The 22337-nt window shown below is 34.2% G+C and overlaps 1 protein-coding gene and 1 pseudogene across 3 annotated transcripts; one reads left to right on the top strand and one right to left on the bottom strand.

Moving 5' to 3' along the window:
- Window positions 1-1512: 1512 nt before the first annotated feature.
- On the bottom strand, window positions 1513-18708 carry Ifi44l (interferon induced protein 44 like). Of its 3 annotated transcripts, XM_070007376.1 has the most exons (9): window positions 18608-18708; window positions 14029-14510; window positions 12376-12424; window positions 11487-11682; window positions 8918-9070; window positions 6997-7165; window positions 4864-4964; window positions 2412-2586; window positions 1513-2102 (listed from the first exon to the last, which is right to left on the bottom strand). In XM_070007376.1, exons 2-9 carry the CDS (start codon window positions 14498-14500, stop codon window positions 2092-2094), a joined length of 1326 nt encoding a protein of 441 aa, XP_069863477.1. In that variant the 5' UTR covers window positions 14501-14510; window positions 18608-18708; the 3' UTR covers window positions 1513-2091. The 3 variants fall into 3 exon arrangements, with proteins under 3 accessions (XP_069863477.1, XP_069863476.1, XP_069863478.1); XM_070007375.1 differs by having other exon boundaries at window positions 1513-2586; XM_070007377.1 differs by lacking the exons at window positions 11487-11682; window positions 14029-14510 and having other exon boundaries at window positions 1513-2586.
- LOC138816754 (transmembrane protein 230 pseudogene) lies at window positions 2743-3427 on the top strand (annotated as a pseudogene).
- Window positions 18709-22337: the final 3629 nt, after the last annotated feature.

Here is a 22337-nt window from a genome sequence, read left to right as displayed (position 1 = left end):
TATTCATCACAGTATTGTTTACCATCATCAAATATGGAATCAGCCCAGATATCCCTCAGTGGACAAATCAATTGAGGAAATGGTGTGTGTGTGTGTGTGTATATATATATATATATATATATATATATATATATATATATATATATATATATATATGTAGATATATATATATGCAATGGAGTTCTATGTTTCCATCAGAAAGAATGATATTGCCCCATTGGTAAGGAAATGGAAAGACTTGGAAAAAAATTATATTAGCTGAAGGTAGACCAAAGAAACCCAGACCCAAAGACATATATGTGCATGGTTTCCCTCAGTTGTAGTAATTAGAATGTGCCTATAAATCTACAAGTAAACACAATGGATAGTAAAAGACAAAAAAAAAATATTTGGCCATGAAACGTTAAACTGGACTCTCAATATTCACTTAAAGTGAACAGCCAATTTCAATTGATAAGAGCAATCAGTCCTGCTCCTCCAAGTCCTGCTCCTCTCATCTTCTTTTACAAGTTATGAATATTAAAAATGATACAAGTCAGTAGAAAAGTAGTTCTATAGAACTTGCAGATGGCATGATACTCACTAGACACTATGTTGAAAATGAATTATGTAACTTGGGGGGTGGAATAATTGGGAGACAGTGAGAGAAGGAGTGATACTGTTCAAATGGAAATTGACTCATTACCTGACATGTGACTGTAACCCCTCTACCTCACTTTTACAGTAATGATTTAAAAAAAAAAAGAATAAAAGGATATGGAGATAAGGATTCAATAGTAAATCTTTGTATCACAACCTTTCAGGAAACAGAAAGGAGACCCATCAATCAACAAACTACCTTCAAGGATTCCAAATCTCACTGTTTAACCTCAGGCCAACTCTGTAATGAGAAAGAAGGTGCAAAATGATTGGCATGTGCTGAAATGCTGTCTTCTCTTAGTAAATCTAGGCTACATGTTTTCTTTCTCTGCCATATTTCTCATTTAATAAATTTCCTATCACCAATATTTATCCCCACTCTTAAATTCTTTTGCCAGACCCAGTAACAAGGTAGCTGCCCTAAATTTTTGGTGCATTTGACAGGAAGTTAGGAATTAAGTACGTCTTTTTCTGACGTGGTCCCATCCAATGGTTACAAAAGGACTATTTAGAAGGTCTAAGAAAGTGTGACTATAAAAGTAGAGTAAAACCATAAGAATGAGTCACCTTGGAACTAAGCCATCCTAGAAGGAGGAAGTGACTGATGGTATCTGATAATGAGACTTACTTTCTTCTATACATTAGAAAAGAATCTCTTCCTGGGGAGCTGTGAGTTTATCTACACTTATGAAAAAAAAGCATTTGAGTGGTACTCCTCAGATGAGATTTTCTCTATGAATTGTCCTAACTTTGAGAAGCTACGATGGGGATTGCAGAATCATTTTGAACATTTATATAAGACAACTTTCTTGTTATTCCACTTTGGACATAGTTTTCAACTTAATTAATTAAAATCAGGCAGGCATGACTCCATTAGAGGAAAAAAAAATCTTTATTTTTTTCACAGAAATAAACTTGCTAAGTAATGTTGGTACTTTTTCTTTCATTTGAATTCAACTTTTTATAGATATTCATATTTAAATCCAGATATATGCAAAATGTTCTCCCTTCCTTAGTTTTATGTCTTCTCTCCAGTGGTTCATTCTTTCCCAGTCTTTCGATCTCTGTGGAGAAAAAGTTTAGTAAATGTTGCCTCTCTAAAACAAGTGGGCCAGAAGAAAAATGACAAGTATGCTGGCTGATTAGCAGACACTCTGCTAAACTCTGTGACTAGAAAGGTAAAAATCTAACTTCTGTTTCTCATAGAAAGCACAATCTATTTAGAAATGCAGCTACTGTATGATCATTTTCTAACCATTATTCGCACTGATTAGTACTTTATTAATATTCTAGAAAACTAAGGGCATAATAGTTCATTTTTCCTCAAGAGATTGAAAAAGATCTCACAGAAACTCAATTGTAAGTAGTACAGAAACATGGAAGATGATTTGTAGATATCACTGCTCAGGGGTGACCTTCAGATTTGAAGAGTGACTGATCCTGGAGGAACCATCATTTAGATGCTGTCAAAGACAAAAGGTAAAACATGAGCAAAAGCAGAGTCTGAAAGAGGCTGTCACTAGATTGACTATAACCAGAGTATCCCATTCAGGACTGGGCCAAGTGTTAGAATACAAGAAACCAAGGATACAAGGACACATTGCAATCCTGCACATCCATCAGGAAATAAAACAAGACAAGAAATGAAGCATGTATCTTAATACAAAAGTCAGGATTAAGCGGACAAACTATAGCCATCCAACTAAAACACAGCTGAGAGTTTTCAAATGAGCCAAGTGCTTTAGAAGAGATGCAGAAAGGGGTTAAATTACCAGTTTCCTCCAGAGGCAAATCTTCTAAGAAGTCATCAGCATTCCGAAGCATCTGTCTCAGGGCAGTGAGGATCAGAACATCCTTTATTGGGTCCAGTTCCTTCTTGGAAGCAGAATTTCCAATCATCAAGATATTACAAACAGGAATGTTTAACATTTTATTGACATTCATTACCTGTGGAAAATATATTTAAGAAGCATGTCATATTTGTAAGTTGACTAAATTTTAAGTGTATTAATGAACAAAGCTGAAAAAGGCAATGGTTTGGGGCACCACGGGAGGTATGTGACAGGCATCTAGGGCTGCCTCAGTTGGCAAGTTATCTGTGTCATGGTGTTTATGATGTCATCTCATAGAAGAGCTACTGGAATCCCCAGTCTTAAAGTAAAATACTGACAGCTTTCCAGCACAGATGATGGCCACATTGACCTTAAGTTTAAGAAAAGCCCACCTAAGATCCCTTATAAGGACCATCATACTGTTTTTGATTGGAGCTTTTCTTTTTTTTCTCCCTACCATCTCTTTCCTCCCCATTCCCCAACTCCTCCACACAAACAACTCCAACACAAAGTTGTAAAATTCATTTTCAACCTACTGTCTTGTACATCTCATTGTTACAATGGATCATCCTGTATCCTTATTTCAGCATTTTGTTATTTCCCTTTCTCTCCCCAAATTAGAAAAATGTATATATAGGATGCAGGATAACGGAATCAAATACAGTGACAATAGGGTTGTACCATGGGGAAAGAGCATACAAAGAAACAAAAAAAAAATCACATAGTACATTATAAGAGCATTAAAAAGCACTGCAAGAAGGAGCTTTTCTCATTATAATAGGCTCCCTCCTACTGTTGGGCTGCCTCAGCAAAGATGGGCAGACCGGGCCATTCCTGTCTTGAGTATTGGCATTCTGGTATTCCTGCCAGGATTTTAACATTTGCACATCACCTACTATGCATTCAAAGGCTACCAGGGCTACTCTTATGGTAACATCCCAGATTTTGATGACTAGCACTCATCTCAGCCCTGAGAAGAATCATAGTGTGACTGCACCCAGCGTTAAGATATTGAACAGAAACCACAGCTAAGCACTGAAAAATTCTGCGCTTTGCAGGTGTTTAGAAAACAATGGCCAGATTCTATGAGTCCATCACAAAAATGTGCACTAAGCTTACAATTAGCTAATTAGGACATGCTCTGTTCTTCATCTCCTGGCCCTGGCAAAGCTCAAGTTTTTCCACACAAATATGTATCATGGAAGAATAGTAAGGTTAATTGTCTGGTAAAGCAGGAGATTATTCTGTAGTGGAAAATATTACCACTACCAGCTCTTTAGAGTTGAAATCTCATAAATACCCTTCATTAATGATTTTTTTCCTTATAACAAATGGAAAAACGTACTGTGTCTAATTTCTTATTACTAAGTAAGTTATTTTTAAATATCTTAAGTATTATGTCCCTTACATTTTTCTCTACTTTCATGTTGAGGTGAAAAAAAAAAACATGGTAAAATCCATCTATAATTTCTTTTTTCTTATCAATAGAAACCAGGACTTCTTTAAATTGCCAAGTAGTTTTCAAAATGTTAAGCACTTTCTCTGATAACCAATCATTGGCCAGCTCTGAACTAATTTCCTCACAGGTTGGTCAACATAATTTGGCTCATTCTATCCTGTGGAGATCAAGAAGTTCTGCATATCATACCTTTAAGTACTGGTCTTTTGGCTGCTTATTAATGAGAAATGTTGATGGGTGATTGCTCTTAAGAGTTTATAACCCTATTACTAACACTTGTTACTATGATATTGTTCTGCTAAAGACTGCAATACTTCCTGGAAGATTAAATTGCTTTTCAAGTTAATTCTATTTCCTAGCTTGCAAAAAAGTTACTTTTTTCAAGAAGAAATGCCAAAACACAAATTCTAGACTTAAGTGAACTAGAAGCAAGATTTTTTAAAGGCAAATGGCTTGATAAATTCTCTTCAGAATTTAATTTTATCTCTTATAATTATTATTTAAAAGTGAGATATAAACTTGAATGAACAGGCAATTCTTCCAATCCTCTGTCTGTGTGTCTGTGTGCATGTTACACACACATGTGCAACAGTACTAGAACTTGAATTGTCACTCGCACTTGGCTTGTTTTAGTTATCTGGTGCACTACCACTTGAGCCATGCCTCCACTTCTGGGCTTTGTGCTGGTTAACTGGAGATAAGAGTCTAAGATATTTGTCTGCTCAGGCTGGCTTTGAACAGGCTCTCGCCCTCTTGAGAAGAATCAGCTCTCAGCCTCTTGAGAAGATAGCATTATAGGCATGAGACCCCATCAGTAAGCTGTTCCAGTTCTTTATTCATCTATGAATGTGTTGCATGAACACACAGGGATGCACACAGAGTATGACTGTGCTTCCATTATTGTGAGTATTAGGTATAAGCATCATTCTTTACCTGATTTTGAGACGTTGTATAACTTGTCATGTTTAAAAAGTTACTTTCAAGAACTTCATCACAATTATTTACTTTTGTAAGCAAGGCTACATGTGCTACACCTGTATCAAAGAGATAAATCAGTTATTTTATATCACAAATAAGATATATCAGTACAAATTCCACACTGAAAAAGAGAGATCAAGTGGATAATAATAACCAAATAAATAAAATAATTAAAAATTTTTCTTCTTTGTTCTAGTCTACTGGGAGTTGTATATGCTTCTGTTAAATAGGAAAGATTCTCTATCTTAAGAGTGGGAAGTTCTCAGCTATTATTTTACTGAATAGATTTTTGATACCTTTACTATTAAATTCTTCCCCTTCATTGATCCCAATTATATGTAGATTTGATTTCTTAGCTGAGTCTGCCAATTTCTGGACTCCTCTTCAGTAGATTCTGAATGTTTTTTCCATACTTTTGACTTTTTGTTCTAGCTCCTGTTTTACCCTCGACTCCTGAAGTTCTCTTTGACAATTCACTTATTTTGTTAATTATGGATTACACTGTGGTTTGCATTGTGGAAATTGAACTTTCTATGTTTCTGAGATCAGTTCTCATAGTGTCCATTTCATCTTTTAATGTGCTGTATAGCATGTATATGTTTCTCTCCATATCTTTCTGGGTGTCTTGGATTTTCTTTGTCATTTCTTCTTTGAGCTTTTGAAGTTGTTTTTGCATTCCCCCTTTTATTTTATTAACCAATTCTGTCATCATTTTTTAATGGTTCTTTTGTCTTCCATCTCTTCTTCATTCTCACTGGAGTCCTTCACTGGATTGTGGATGGATTTGGTTTCTTGTATTGATTGCTCATGAATCTTGTAATTTTTCATTGTGATTTAGGGATTTGGGTTCAGATATTGTCAGGACCTTGGTCCCAGTTTGGCCTATTTGCAACTAACAACCCTAAATTGGGTTGGACTAGTTCACACTGGGTAGGCTAGCCCACACTGGGTCCAAAAGCCAACAAACACCTGTGCACATGCTCAGCCCAGAGCTAGTTTGAGGGAGTTCAGTCAGGTCTGTGGCAGAGAGTGGAAAGGTTAGATTCAGGTCTCTGAGATGGACCTGCACGGGCCCTTCTGTTTCCCAAAGCCCGAGTCGCTATACTCATATCTGATAAAGGAGACTTCAAAGCAAAATTTGCCATAAGAAGGTCACTTCACATTAATAAAGAGAAAAATTCATCTACAACTGTTAATATAAACCTTGGTGTGCCAAACTTCATCAAACAAACACTGCTGGACCTAGAAGCACAGATAGATCCCAAACACAACAAAAGTGTCTCAATAATAAATATTGTCTCAACAATATATAGATCATCATAACAAAATATCAACAAGGAAATCTCAGGATTAAATGACATTATAAACTAAATTGTCCTCAAGACATCTACAGGGTATTTCACTGGACACAATACACATTCTTAAAGTAGCTTATAAACCTCCTCCAAATTATATCATATTCTAAGATTTAAAACATGTTAGAAAATATAAGAAATTGAAGCAAAACCCTGTAGCTATCAAGCCATAATGCAATTGAAACATATTCCTCAACATGGAATATTACCAACAATAAAAAAAGAGTGACCAATCAATTCACACAACACCTAGGATGGACTACACGGGATATTAAGCCGTTAAAAAAAAATCCAGTCTCATAAAAGGTGACATACCATATGATCTCATTTTCATAACATGCTCAAATAAATAATTATGGAGAGAAGACATCAATAATTCCCAGTAGTAAAAGATGCTCTCTGTACTCTCTTTTCAGCTTCCTATGAATTATAAACATTTCAAATTTTAAAATGTTTTTATAGCAGGACAGCAGTGGCTTATGTCTATAATCCTAGATACCCAGGATGCTGAGATCTGAAAATTATACTTCAGAACTAGCCAGGAAGACCAAAGTTTAGCTTTATCTTTTTTTTTATTTAGGTATCAAAAAGCTGGAAGTAAGGAGTGGCTAAAGTGGTAGCCTGCCAGCTCTGAGCAAAAAAAAGCCTAGCAAGAGCATGAGCTCTGAGGTCAAGCCTCAGTATCAACACACACACACACACACACACACACAAATTATACAATGAAACTTACCACAATTCAATACTTCTTTGTGAATTTGTTTGAGCTTTGAAATCATTTGAGTGGAGAGTTTGTCAACAGAGTTGATATCTAAGACATATGCCACACAGTGAATCCTGTTCAGTGATGAAGATGTAACAGGAGAAAGATGTTTGCATGCAATTGGTTCACGTGGATTAAACTGATATAGAAACATAAGAAATATTCAGAACTCAGAATTCCTGCTTAACTTTTTAAGACACAATCCATATAGCCAAAGCTATTGCTACTTGACCTCTACCCTAAAACTCTTCCTCCTGATCCCTAGCTATTCTACTCCTCCTGGTTAGTCATAACCCTTCATCACTCCATTCTACTGTTAGCATAAGGTCACTGTAACTTCCTTTTTCTTTTTATTTATTTATTTTTTTATTTTTATTTTTTGGGGGTCCGGTCATGGGGCCTGAACTCTGGGCCTGGGCACTGTCCCTCAGCTCTTCAGCTCAAGGCTAGCACTCTACCACTTGAGCCACAGTGACACTTCTGGCTTCTTTTCTTTTTGCTTATGTGGTGCTAAGGAATCGAACCCTGGGCCTCATACATGCAAGGCAAGCACTCTACCACTGGGCCACCTTCCCAGCCCTCACTGTAACTTCCTAATAGAACAAGTACACTATTACTCTGGTAAAATTTGCACTTACCAACTATAATTCTTTCAGGGAATTATAAGTTAAAAAAAACTAGAATTCTAATGTCCATTAACTTCATTTAAGTATCCTCTGTAAGTCTTCTGTCTGCTTAAGTGCATTAATTAGTTGTAGAGAGTAAAAAAGAGAAAAATATAGTGAAATAGCATTTAAACTAATGTTTTTTAACCATTTAAACTATGATTTCTTATAGTCTTGCAGAGGGAAAGAAACTGAATTGAAAGAAAAGAAATATCAACTTTCAAGTTAATGTTTCCTTATCGTAAGGCAATATGCTCTTACGTTGAGGAAACTGAGTAGAAAATATCCCAAACCTTGGAAATACTCAGCTTTTAAGCTATAATAGTTCTATGTTGGATTATCTTCCAGTTGTGAAAAAATACAGTTTTGGTATGCTGGTATTTTCCCTATCTCCTCTGTTCTTCTCCCTACATCTTTATGACTTATCTTTCTCATTTTTTGAGGAACTCTTTCAGAATAAGGTGTGTGTGTGTGTGTGTGTGTGTGTGTGTGTGTGTGTGTGTGTGTGTGTGTGTAACTGATTGTTTTCAGTAACTATATGGCTGACACCAATGCTTTGTAATAAATGGTTTGAAAATACATAAATGGTTAAGGTTTTCAATCAAGCAAAATCACTGTTTAGGAAGTTAGTCTGATTTTATTACACCCAATTCCTGAAGGAACTTTTGGGAGACTTACAGCACATCATCTCATCTAATATCAACTAGCTTATCTGGTGGATAGTACTAAAATAATATTTAAGATAATTTTACATGTAAGGCTAAGAGAAACAGGTATCTGACTTCCTTATGTATATGTGTTTATTCAGTGTCAGTGCCAACTTTTGTATCTAGCAATTAAGTAATGAGACTTAAACATTTACGGTATAATATTACACTCTAATAGTAGTTACATATTCTGTGTTTTATCTACATCAGCAAACAAGTGCAAAAGAGGAAACCATTACTTTGCTGTCAGTTCTTAGTTATATAATATGGACACAGATATAATATCCTCTTGACCTTTTTGAGGAATAGAGTAGAATCTTACCCTTTGGCTTTATTTCTTAATGATATAACAAAAGTCACTCTATATTTCTTACAAATATACTTATTGATTTAAAATAGAACAGTATTTGTGGCTGTGGAACCATATTATAGTAGTTGAAATAGTCTAATAGGGTAAAAAGTCACTGAAAGGTATTGATGAAAATTACTTTAAACATGTTGGAATTGAAAAAGTCTTACTTGATATCTGTTTGGCACGCAGCCTTTTAGGATGTGAGGTATGTCATCTGTGCACAATCCTTCACCATCCCTCTCATCAAGGCCCATGGTATCACACACCATAAATGGCAGATATTTTCCACTTTTTCCATCTTTAACAGAATATATCCTATACTATAACAATATGCGTAATGGGTTAATGAACTCGCATGCTATACAGAGGGGTTACAGTTACATGAGTAAGGCAATGAGTACATGACTTGTCAATCATTGTTACCCCTTCCCTTGTTGTTGTCCCACTATTCTTTCCCTCCCCCACCTCCCACACTCCTCCTCACCCCACCCAAACCCCCACCCCTGAAGTTGTAAAGTTTGTTTCCAATATCCTGTCCTGTGATATTCTTGGAATTTGTTGATGATCTCAAAAATATTACCTACAGGGTTATGTCTTTGTATCAAAGATATTAAAGGATAAAACTAAAATATTAAATGTCTCTTTTGTAAACAGATAAAATTACAAGTATTATGTACAACATTATGTTTTGAAGTACACACACATGATGGAATGACAAAAATCTAGGTCACCCACATTTACATTGCCTTACATAGTAAATTTTGTGCTGAAAAAGTTTCTATTCACTCTCAACATTATCCAGAAATACATACCCCATATAACATATATATATATATATATATATATATATATATGTTTCAAATAGTCATCATGCTGTACAATGAATCTCTTGATCTTGTAGAAGTTCTTACATAGGAAACCTTATTCTCCTATTTATCTTAACCTTATTTTATCCTATTTATCTTGTTTCTTTGACTGAAACCACAATTTTCCCCTCCCAATTTTCTTCATGTAGATATACAGTTTTCCTTAAGACTATTTGTTGAAAAAATATCTCACTATTATTTGTTCTCTACACTACATCTTTCTTGAAAATAAATTGGCTACATATGCATGAATTTATTTCTGGGATTCCTTTCTGTTCCATTAGTGTGGCTTTATGTCTATTTTTCCAGTACCATGTTGTTTTGATGCTACAGTTTTGTAACATATTTTGAAGTTGGGTTGTACAATGTCTACCAGTATAGTCATGCATTATGATGCATGACTGTACATAAAAACAATCTTGTCTCCCCCAAACACTTGTAATACAAAAGGAGAAAGCATTTATTGTAATAGCTTTGGACAATTATTAATGTTCTTCATAACAATGTATCAATATTCAATGACTGACAATTTCTTAAATATGCGATGAGAAATCTTTAATGTTTGCATACTCTGCCACATTAAATGCATTTGTCTCCTTATCAAAGGGACTAAGTTAGCCAGATTGGGGGCTCATGCCTGTAATGCTAGTTACTCAGGAGGCTGAGATCTGAGAATTGAGGTTCAAAGCCAGCCCATGGAAGGAAACTCTGTGAGACTCTTATCTCCAATAAACCACTCAGAAAACCCAAAGTGATGCTGTGGCTCAAGTGGTAGACTGCTCACCTTACACTAAAGAGCTGAGGGATAGTGCCCAATCCCAGAGTTCAAGCCCCATGACTGACAAAAAGAAGGGGGGGGAGTAAGTCTAACATATTAAAATACACTCAAGAATATAGGCCCTAACCAACATCCAACAGCAAGAAACAATATTTGATTTACAGAAGTCCAAGAAAATGCTTCTTGTTATTGAACATGGCACAAAACCTAATGAATCTTTTTAATATGTTTTTATCGTAAAAATAGTGTACAGAGGTGTTACAATTACATGAGTAAGGTCATGAGTATATTTCCTATCCAGCATTGTTACCTCCTCCTTTGTTCTAGACTGAATCTTTATTACCTTGTGTTAAATTTGTATTGACAATCCATAGAATTTTCTCCATCAGGTAATTGTGTTAGTATAGTAATCACAGAAAAACAAAGTCTGATTTCTGACATTTTCTCTTCATTTCATTGATTATTTTTGTTTGATTTGTGATAATTTCAGAGTCAGAAGTAATCCAAAAGGAAAGTTCTAGATAAATGCTGTAGCATAACTGGTATATTTTTAGAGCAATAGTAAAGAAAACAGAATACAGCTGTTTCCTTAAATAAGCCTTGCTTGTTTGTAAATTATGTAGATTTTATAGAAGATAGATTTACTTTGGAAGACTAATGAACCAAACAAAACTTGTGTTTTTCTCTCATGATCATTTCCTGTTGACTAGTCATGTATAGTAAAGAAGCTATTTTATTGCACATTCTCATTCTTTTGGCATAAAATATTTCCAACTTGGTAAAAACAGATGGAAAATATAATCAATAAGATTTTGATACAGTTTTCAAAATTTTGTTTTTTTCACAACAAATATCAACAAGGTATTTTTCATATAACTGCTTCTTAAATACACACACACACACACACACACACACACACACACATCTCTGCTTCTCTACTCCATAGAGATAATTCTGATTTTACACTTACTTTACAACTGATTCCACATTTAATTTTTGACAGATTAAGAAAAGTTTTATATTCTGAGATAGAATAGCAAAAAATGAACAAATATAATAATTGTAACCTTAGAAAATCCCCAAATAACTTACTTGCTCAGTAATGCTGTTATAACTTGAGCCTACTATGGCTTGACGAGTTGTATGACCTTGAAAAACAGACTTCACCGAGTTGAAAAAGCTGGACTTCCCAGAGCCTACTGGACCCAGTAACAGAATATGAATTTCTGAAACCGAGTCTGTATAGGGTTTGTAGGCGCGAAGCTCTGCTAGCAACTTTTCTTTGTGACTATTAAAATACACCAAACACAATAAACTTCCATTTAAAAAAAAGTACAATTAATCTGGAGCCTCTTTCTCTTTCCTTTTAACAATTGTTTTAGTTACTTACTACTTTTATAGTAGCATCTTCTATAAAATATTAAGCACCGAAAAAGTTACGTACTTTATGCATTAAGAGGATATATATATATATATATATATATATATGACTAAAAACATTAAGCAGTAACCAAACTACTATGAAACCATTAGTGTTAGAATCTCATGAAAACCTCTACAATTATTTTCAAGAAACTATCAAAATAAAATATGTGCAATGCTGTAAATCTGTAAACTTGGAAATATAAATTTTGTCTTTAATATTAACTCAGATCCCCCAAAAGCTGTATTTTCAAGGAAAGGAGTAGAAATTATATAGAGGGGTTATAAAGACTTATCTTAAATAAGCATTATTGAATAAATCCTAAGCAAAGAATCCAGAGTCAGCAGGACACTTATTACCAAGTGGATTTTGTAGAGTTTCCTGATTGGTAATGGTTTTATTATAGTTGTTCTAAACCATTTTGAATATTTTATAACTCATTCTTTATCATGCAAAGTAATAAGATTTTTTAACCATTCTTAACTATTTCATTATCAGCATTATTATACAGTTATTCTAAGTTAAATGCGTAATAGATGGGCCAGAAAGCCAACTTACTGTGTGACTGTTGATAATTTCCTTATGTATTGTGGATCTTTCTTAATTCCTATGGAAATAAGCATAAAATAAGTTTTTTTATTTTTAGTAGTTGTAGGCCTGTTTAGTTATGATAGCAGTTGTTCACAACCGTGGGGATTTGGCAATAGGGAAGAGGGAAACAAACAGATGACTGGCAGGCATGCATGCATAGTGTGGAGCAAGAGAGAATGCTACTAAGCTTGTTAGACAATTTGTTATCTATTTTATTAATTCAATTATTGAATGGTTTATGCTAAAATGGATCACTATACTTCTCTCTTAATTGTAACAGAGTAATGAAGAGATCAACTCCAAGTTCTCTTCCAGCTGTAAAATTTTATGATCTACTACAAAGTAAGTTATGGCACACATATAATAAAGTCTTTTAGGCTCTTATTTTTTCCAATTTAAATTATCTTCTTAAATTTCTGGCACCTACAACATGAGGACATAGTGACTATGTAGTTTAACTATAAGTAAGACAGGACACTAGTGGTTGTATATCAAAAGGGCATCCTGAAACTATTATCCTGAGTTACAACATTGGTAACTGCTGTAATGTGCATTATAAATGTTTATAGTATTAATTATTATCCAAAATAAGGCTGTGTTAAAGAGACTCTTCTTGACAGATTACAAAATATGAGTATACTAATAATATAGTTAATGGTTGACCTGTCTTCCTGTTCTTTAGACAGATTGTTAGGTCATATGTGTGTAAAGTGTACAATGGAATCAGCCCATATGCCCTTCAATGCACAAATGTCCATTTGTGCAAAAACATTTATATATATATATATATATATATATATATATATATATATATAATGGAATTTTACTCCTTCATTAGAAAGAATGATATTGTACCATTCCATTTGTAAAGAAATGGAAAGAATTTGAAAAAATGTGTTAAGTGAAGTAAGCCAAGCCCAGAGGAGCAAAGGATGAATGTTTTCTCTCATATTTGAAAAGCTATATTGAGCTTATAAACATAAATATGCTGCCCAGTATGCAATTATATACAAATGTATTAACTGCAGCTAGGGGTACAGGTGCAAGCCACTAGTAGGTCTTGAAAGTTTTTAACAGTATATGATTACATGTGTTCAAGCCTACTAGCTCCTAAACATTGAATCTGCTTTAATTACCCTGAGCTTTGCAATTAAGAGAGGGTTAGCTGTGTCATGTAAAGAGAAGCAAAAACAACCCTCTCTGCACATTAATGCTCTTAGAAGTGCTAAGGCTGATCTTCAACCCATGTGCCTCCACCTCTCTCTCTCTCTCTCTCTCTCTCTCTCTCTCTCTCTCTCTCTCTCTCTCTCTCTCTCTCTCTCCCTCATATGCTTCTTTTTGTTAATGTTTTATTGTTATTATAAAGGTGATATACAGAGGGGTTACAGTTACATAAGTCAGGTAAATAGTTGATTTCTTTTTTGGATATCTTAGCTTAAACATTGCTCAAAGTCTGTATTTTCTTAATAATAAACTTAATTTTTATATCACCCAGATTTCACTTGACAGTTTACCAAAATTATCAACTGACAAAAAACAAAATATTGATTTTAATTTATTCTTGTACGTATGAAATACAAAAGCTAAAGCTAACAGGTAGAGTACAAATTTTTAACATACCTTCAACTCGAAAAATTTCAAGTTCTTTGTAGGATAGTGTTCCAAATAGAGGTGCAAATTTTTCCTTTAATGAATCATATAAATACATTCTAGATTTATTTGTGTCTATACAGGCTATCAGTTTATCTGAGATATAAAATTTCAGGCAATTATTAGTAATTTTGAATATTATATTTAAAAATAAAGTTGTCTCTTCAGTTACATTACTTTTTTTAGATAAAAACCAAGAAGTATATGATGTTTTTGAATTTTCAGTGGAGTTAGGAAAATTCTGCAGCATAAAAAAACCAAAAATATAATTAGGATTGTCCAGCACTGTCACAGTGGATCCCTGAAGACTGCATCTTTGAACCATGCCCTTTAGGCCATCTTTATTATCACCAGACTTATAAAGAAGAGTCAAGGAAACATTTCCGAGTAGCTTTCGTAGAATCCTTTCCTCAGCCCACGTCAATATGGTTGTCTCTGCCATTTTCTTTTATCTGGTGAAAACAATTGTTAAATTGAATGGCTGGTATAAGCACAGATTTATCTTTCTATGTCCAGTGAACTTTTAATTCTCTGACTCAACTAAAGCCTGTTGAGATTATAAGGCAAAAGCATGTAGAAATGGCATAATAACAGGTAAATATGAGAATGAGATAATGTGGAGATGGTGTATATTATTACTATCTCAATATTAGTGACAAAGTAAACTGCAAAATGGATGAAGAATAACCAATACGTTAAAACAAGAGTTGATAAGTTTTATTCTTAATAAACCAGATAGTAAATACTTTAGAGGGGGTTACATAGTCTCTGTCATGATTACTCAACTTCACCACTATGTCAAAAAGTAGTCACAGATAATCTGGGTTTTATATGATTTCTTCTAAAGTTCATGTGTTGGGGACCTTATTTTTAATATGTTCATGTTAGCAGCTGGAACCTCTAAGAAGTAGGTCCTAGTGAGAGCTAGTTAGGTCAACTTGAAGCAGAATCTCATAAGAGAGTATGCCATTTCTCATGGACATTGGTTAGGTCTTGTTTTGTTTGTTGTTTTTGTGCCGGCAGTGGGGTTTGAGCTCAGGGCCACAAACTATTGCTTAGATTTTTCAACTCAAGACTGGTGCTTCTACTAAAGCCACATCTTCACCTTCATTGGTTAGCTCTTATAAAGTCTAGTATAAAAGCCTAAATTTGTTGCCACTCAGTTTCTCTAACAACCTGTTTAGCTCTGTGATCTCTTCCTCACACATCTGCTCCCACATTGATGAAATCCTTATGACATAATCAACATGCGTTAAACTCATAGGTTGGCATATTGAATGAAAACCATTTAATATGACTAAAGGGAATTTGAATATAAGTAAATTAATAATGAATAAATAAATAGATATAAAACAAAGAAAATGAGGAACCTTCTACTTTGGAAAGAAAAAAAGTATTAATGAAGTCTAAAGAAAATTAAAATAATTAGCAGCTACTATAGAGCAAATTCACTACATTTCCCAAGACTGCTAAATATAAGTTGCTGTGGTTTGAAGATGTGTTCCAAATCCACATATTGTAGACTTAATCTCCAATGTAACTGTGTTGGGAGATGGAAAGTAGTTTATTATGAAGATTCCACCATCATGAATGTGTTAATCCCATTTATGAAGAGAATAAGGACTGCGAATTCGATCTCATGCACTTGAGCATGTATATTCTTTTCTATTTCCATCTTCCACTGTGGAATGACAGGCCATGAAGGCTCTTATCACAACAGGCTATCGACCTTGAATATTCCAACATCCAGAAATACTAAGAAATACATCTCTGTTCTTTACAAATTATCCAGTCTTTGATATTATGTTGAAGCAACCTAACATCCACTAAATCATAAGGTCAGCATATTAAAATCACCCTTATTTCTATATACCTAAAAAAAAGTTTCACATAATAATCTTAAAGTACCACTTACCCAAAACATGCAAGATAAAGAAAAGTATACAGAAAAAATAGTAAACAAAATTAGATAAACCTTAAATAAATGGAAATATATTGTATTTTTATGTGGGCATAAATTCTATATTATAATCTTAATAAGATTATGTGGGCATCCATAAGGTAATTCTAGAATTCATGTAGAAATAGTACTTTGACATCAGCCTTGTATTGGACTCAGATATATAATTCTTAATTTCCCTACCTTAGAGACTATATACAAATGCATTTTATTTTAAGTTTATATATTTGTTATAAATTAAGGCAACTAACAGAGCAAGAAAATATGAGATAAATAACTTATGGCCCTGGTTAGATAGATGTTCCCAAATATGTTGATGACAATTAAAAATGCTTCGGTATTTTTTCATAGCACCACAAAGGAAAGAAATACAGTGTGTGTGGGGGAGTTGGGAAAGTGGGAAGGAAAGGGATGGTAGGGGGAAAACAAAGGAGGGGGTAACAATGTTCTATAGGAAGTATACTCATTACCTTACTCATGTAACTGTAACCCCTCTGTACAGTATCTTTACAATAAAAATATATATTTAAAAAAGAAATATACATTGTGTGTCTTTGTATGTGCTGATACAGGTGCTTTAATTCAGGGCCTGGGTGCTGTTCCTTGTTTTGTTTTATTTCTCTCAAGTTTAGTACTTTACCACCTGAGCCACCAGTGTTTTGATAGTTAATTGGAGATAAAGAGCCTCATGTACTTTCCTACTTAAGTTAGCTCAGATCTCCCCAGTAGTTAAAATGCTCATATCTCCCCAGTAGTTAAAACTATAGACGTTAGCCACCAGTACCCAAATTGTGAAATATACATTTGCAAAGTTATTAGATGCAAGAAACTTAATACGTATTTGTATCTTAATAATATATTAGCTGTTAAAAATGTTACATTAGGGCTGGGAAGGTGGCTCAGTAGTAGAGCGCTTGCCTTGCATGCCTGAGGCCCTGGGTTCGATTCCTCAGCACCACATAAGCAAAAAATAAAAAGCCGGAAGTGGCGCTGTGGCTCAAGTGGTAGAGCGCTAGCCTTGAGCTGAAGAGCTGAGGGACAGTGCCCAGGCTCAGAGTTCAGGCCCCACGACCGGACCCCCCAAAAAATGTTACATTAAACTAAAAAAATAACATGTTCTATTATTAAATTCAATTGCTTACTAAGAAGAGGTGCATGTTTAAAAGCTATGGAACAATCTGACTTTGGACCATGATCTTCCATAGGCTGAGAGTATGATCTAAGTAGTAGAAAACTGGCCAACTTCAAGAGTTCAAACCCCAAGACTGCTAAAATAATTACTAATAATAGCAAAACACTCTGCAAATATAGAGAAAGATGATAAAAAAAAATCCAGCACTGGAAACATAGAATTCTTCTATCAAATTCAACTTAAGGAGGAGTCATCAAGGAGTTCTGAGCATACACAAACCCTTGAAAAATCCAAACACAGATCATTCTGAAAGTAAGAAGAGATAAGAAACCTTTCACAGAAAGGGGGAACAAAAGTGGCTATCAGTTTACTGCTCTACACAACTGCAAATCAGAAGATAGTGAGATGATATATTCAAATTATTGAAAGAAACAAATAAGGGTACTTTAAATGTACTTTAAAAATAAAGAGGTCATAATTACAGACTGTAATCCCAGCTACTTTCAAAAACAGAGATTTGGTTACTGAAGTTCAATGTCAGCCCAGGCAATAAAAGTTTGTGAGACTCAATCTCAACCAGTGACTGCGTGCTGTGGTGCAAGCCTGTTATCCCAGCTACAAAGGCTGGGTACAGTAGAACACCTTTGTCATCCCCAGCAATGCAGGAAAGCACAAATAGCCCAGACTAGCCCACACATAAAGTAAGATCCTTCCCCCAAAGTTACCAACAAAAAAGCAAGCCTCAAAATGCAGAACTAGGAAGTATGAGGCCTTGAGTTCAATCCCCAGGACCAAGAAGCAAAAGTAAGAGAAAGAAAGAAGCTGGAGAAAGAAGAGCTTAAAAGGAAAATGCTGAAAGCAGAATCATCACACCATGAGGAGAGAAAAGTATATTGCTGCACCTCTTACTATGATAACTAACATGTAAAGATGGAGTACAAACAGTTCACATGGACACAGTGAAATATTAGCTAGAAGTTGAAGTGGTTGAACTAGAATTATTTGTGTAAGTAAAAACTGAGAAATTCAATGTGATATCACTTATATAAAATGTTAAAACACAAATCAGTACTAGAGATTATATTTATATACATTATTCACATACAGCAAAAGTATAAAAATGAGCAGAACAATTATACCAAATCTACATAATGTTTCTGTAGAGTCATAGATTAAGTTTATAGGTAATAACTTTGTTTTTAGATTAAAAACTCCTAATTAAATAAAAAACATCATATTTAAAATCTGAGAGAAATGTGAAGATAGTATGCTAAAGTTCATTTCTGACTATTGTTACCAGTATGTGAAATTTTAATGGAGCAAATGAAACAGAAAATTATTAGTAGCAATTAAGAGAAAATTATTTGTAGCAACTTCACCCTGAAACTCTTGAAGAAAAGAAAGAAAGCTATTTTCTTAACAGGCAGCTAGGAACAGAATGGCAGGAAGTTGTTTACCTGTTGCTGAGGTGGATGTGAGTGGCAAAGAAGATTCAGTTTGTCTGAGTTACAGAGCAGCTAGACGTTTAGAGAGTGAAGGTTCTTTATATGGTCTTTGCTTCCAGACTGAAGAGAAGAAAGGAAACTGAAACTCAATTCCAGGAAGTTCAACTGGCAGCAAGCCAACTGCCCTTAACTTTCTGTTTCCTCACTCAGAAGAACAGAAGTAAGAGAACTCTTGCTCAGAGCAAGAAAGATATCCGTGGTTGTCTGTGTAACCCACATGGAAGCATATATGAATTGCCTATTCTAATTTTAAAAATTCAGAAAAATAATAACATTTCGAATCCATTCAACTAGGCACTTGTCTATACAACTACAATCTTTTCTATTTCCTCAAGAACAACCCCATAATATGGAAATAATTAGTATTCTTGCTTCTCAAAGTACAAAAAAAAGTTTAAAAAATGAAAACAAATGTTGCAATAGCAACTTGACTGACAGAATAATGGACCTGACTTTTTGTCAGAACCTGGACTTCTTTCACTGGAACAAACAGACAATGATTTGGCTTTTCCTAAATTCTGATCACACTGTGTTCTGCTTTCTCACCTATATTTCCCATCCATCCATACTGATTTAAACATCAGGAAAAGAGAATGCTGACAAGATCCCTTTTGGATAGGTTTAACTTTAGAACTGTAGTAATGCTAGATAATAAATAAATAAACAAACAATGAATATCAGCCAAACCGTGTGGATGCCAAAACAGAAGGTAGCAAAAGTAGGTAGCAAAGAGCAAAATTATGTATCAATAAGCAACATAACAATACAAAAGAGGAAGGAGATGAAAAGAAGGAATAAAAGTGGTCCATGCAGCAGGAACCAGAAGACACAGCTACAGTTAATAACTGTGTGAGCAATTAGGGCTCAGCTGTGCAATTTGAAACTAATTAGTGTTTACACTAGAATTAAAGAAAATACATTGTTGCCAATAGTGGGACAGCTTCTCTATGTCAGAGAAATTACAAATGAAGAAAGGGATAAGAGTAATAGACCCCTATGGTGTCGTATTGAAATTACAGGAATTAGAATAAACACATAGATAAATACAAAAAGAATATATATGAATGTGTGGGTGTGTGTTAGTGTGTGAACATGTTTCTATACTATGTACTAAGAAAGTCAGAAAGAATGAAATAATGGCATTCCTCTGTCAGTGAGCACACTTAGTTCAATGTGTTTTCAGTTTCTTTTGTATTTTATTTTATTTGTTTTCATTCTGAACTTAGGGCCTGGCTCTTGCCAGGCTTACATTCTACCACATGAGCCATTCCCTCAGCCTGTGATTTTGCTTTTTTTTCAAGTAAGATCTCCTTTTCACATATATGTAAATAACTATGTGTATATATTATATATTAATTATTATAGTTTTTATATTATATGTAATGAAGGAAGCAGCAAATCAGTGTAAGAAAAATTCCACAGTACTAACTTTTTAAAAATTAAGCTCAGGCCCTCACACTCCTGCCAGGTTTTGCACTTTATGCTGGTGCTCTGCCACTTAAGCAATGCCTCCAGTTCCAATATTGTAATAAATTCTGCAGGTAAGATCAATCACTGTATGTTAAAATTAATTCCTAGGAGCCTGATGAGAAGTAAAGTATTTAACTAGTCTCAAAGAAGTTTCCCCTAAAAGATTATATTTTTTATTTCAAAAGAACAAGAAGGTCATGATTTAAAAGCCAACAAATAACTCCTGCAGACTTTGTCAGGGTAGACTGATGCTAGGCTTACCTAGCTACCATGCATTAGAGACTTAATAGGAGGCATTATAAGAGAAGAGGGGAAAACTACAAACTAATATGAACACGCGTGAAGGAAATATTAAGAAAAATATTAGAAATTACATCTTGGAATAAATTAAAAGTCATTTCAATGACAGGTGCATTGTGGTGATGTGTTTTTAATATTAGAAAAGTAATATATTTAGACAAATTAATAAGTAAATCTGATTTTAAAAGAATAAGACCACATCAATACATTAGAAACTATTCGACAATACAATGGTAATTAAAGAGATAGATCCTTAACAAACTAGGGACATAGTCTTTTTAAATCTGATCTAAATTATTTGATAAAAATCAAAGTGAATAAACAAAAAATAGCATGTCAAATAGATAATGGTATGATACAGAAAACAAAATTTTCTCTAACAAAAATGGTTTCTATTGTCAGTCCTAGTTAACATTATTTTAGTCTGACCAGCCAAAAAAGTCAAAATGTAACCATAAAAGGCAAAAGTCTCAGAAAAAATTGAAAATATAAGAGAATTTATAGACAAACTATGGCATGTCTATTTGGCAAGTTATGTGAATAAATTAAATAATAAAAGTCACAAACATTACTATATGAAACAGCTAAATTATTTATAATAATGTAACTATACATCAGAATTTAGGAATATATCTATCAGTAGAATATAACAGTAAAACAAATTTGAATTGGAAAATACACCATATTTGCCAGGTTCCAGCAGCTCATGCCCATAATCCTAGCTCGCTACTCAGGAGGCTGTGAGATCTTTGAGCTGAAGATCACAGCTCAAAGCCAGCCCAGGCAGGAAAATCCATGAAACTCTTAACTCCAATTAACCACCCAAAGTTAGAAGTGGAACTATAACTCAAATGGTTGAATGGTAGCAGAAAAACAACTGGTACAGAACCCAGCCTCTGAATTCAATCCCTAAGACTAGCGCGCACACACACACACACACACACACACACACATGCACGCACGCACACACATACATATTCATGGATTGGATGATAAAAAGCTATTATATTGAATTTTAGATTGAGCAAAGAGCTTAAATAGATATTTTTCCCATCAAGAAATAACAAATCATCAAAATTAGTAGGAAAAGAGCTTATTACCTCTATGAGACATCATTTTGCATCCATTAAGGACTGCGATGAACTTCCACAGCCTCTCCCAAAGCAACCAATGCTGGTGAAGTTGTAGAGAAGCAGAAATCCTTACACATAATTATCATATGCCCAAAATAGTGTGGAAAGCAGTGTGGAGTAGGAAGATTCCTTAAAAAAAAAAAAAAAACTATGAGAACCTCTGATTGACCCAGCAGTCCTAATTCTTGGTATTTGATCAAAAGAATTGAAATCAAGATCTCAAAAACATATTCACGCGATATGAAGATTATTATAATCTTCACAATAGTAAACATGTGGAAAGAAATAGCTATCCATAGACAAATGGAATAAATGTGGCTGCTACAGAAAAATGATCAGTTTTAGCTTTAAGGATGAAGGAAATTCATTAATTCTACAGCATAAGTGAACTTTGAGGCATTGTCCTAAGTGAAATGAACACATCACAGAGAAAAAATTCTGAAAGACTCCTGTTCTATGAGATATCTAAATATTAACAAGAATTCATTATCAGGCATAAAAATTGATGCAAGCAAAACAAGTGTTTCAGAGAGTTGTGCAAGATTGTGCCTATAAATAATAAAACTATATCATAGACTTTACAATCTGTTGAGAGAGCAGATGCCATGTAAAGTGTTCTTATCACAATAAAACACTTCTTAAAAGATGTTATGTTTACCCCATACCAAAACCCATAGATTAAAATATAAGTAGCAGAGGCTTACAGTAATAATGAATTGATGAAAAGCAAAAATGAAAGATTAGTAGATCTCACATGTAAGGACTAGTTTTCCCACATA

The sequence above is a fragment of the Dipodomys merriami genome, unplaced genomic scaffold (assembly GCF_024711535.1).
Source record: "Dipodomys merriami isolate MVZ:Mamm:240054 unplaced genomic scaffold, mDipMer1.0.p SCAF_7, whole genome shotgun sequence".
In the NCBI taxonomy this organism is placed as follows: Eukaryota; Metazoa; Chordata; class Mammalia; order Rodentia; family Heteromyidae; genus Dipodomys; species Dipodomys merriami.
This window is presented reverse-complemented; position numbering and strand designations above follow the sequence as displayed.

Coding starts and splice junctions, on each gene's coding strand:
- Ifi44l (XM_070007375.1), bottom strand. CDS start 14,500: ATGGCAGAGACAACCATATTGACGTGGGCTGAGGAAAGGATTCTACGA. Junction 12,425..14,028: donor TGAAATTTTTCGAGTTGAAG/GTATGTTAAAAA, acceptor TTATTTCCATAG/GAATTAAGAAAGATCCACAA. Junction 4,965..6,996: donor CAAAGAAGTATTGAATTGTG/GTAAGTTTCATT, acceptor TCTTTGATACAG/GTGTAGCACATGTAGCCTTG.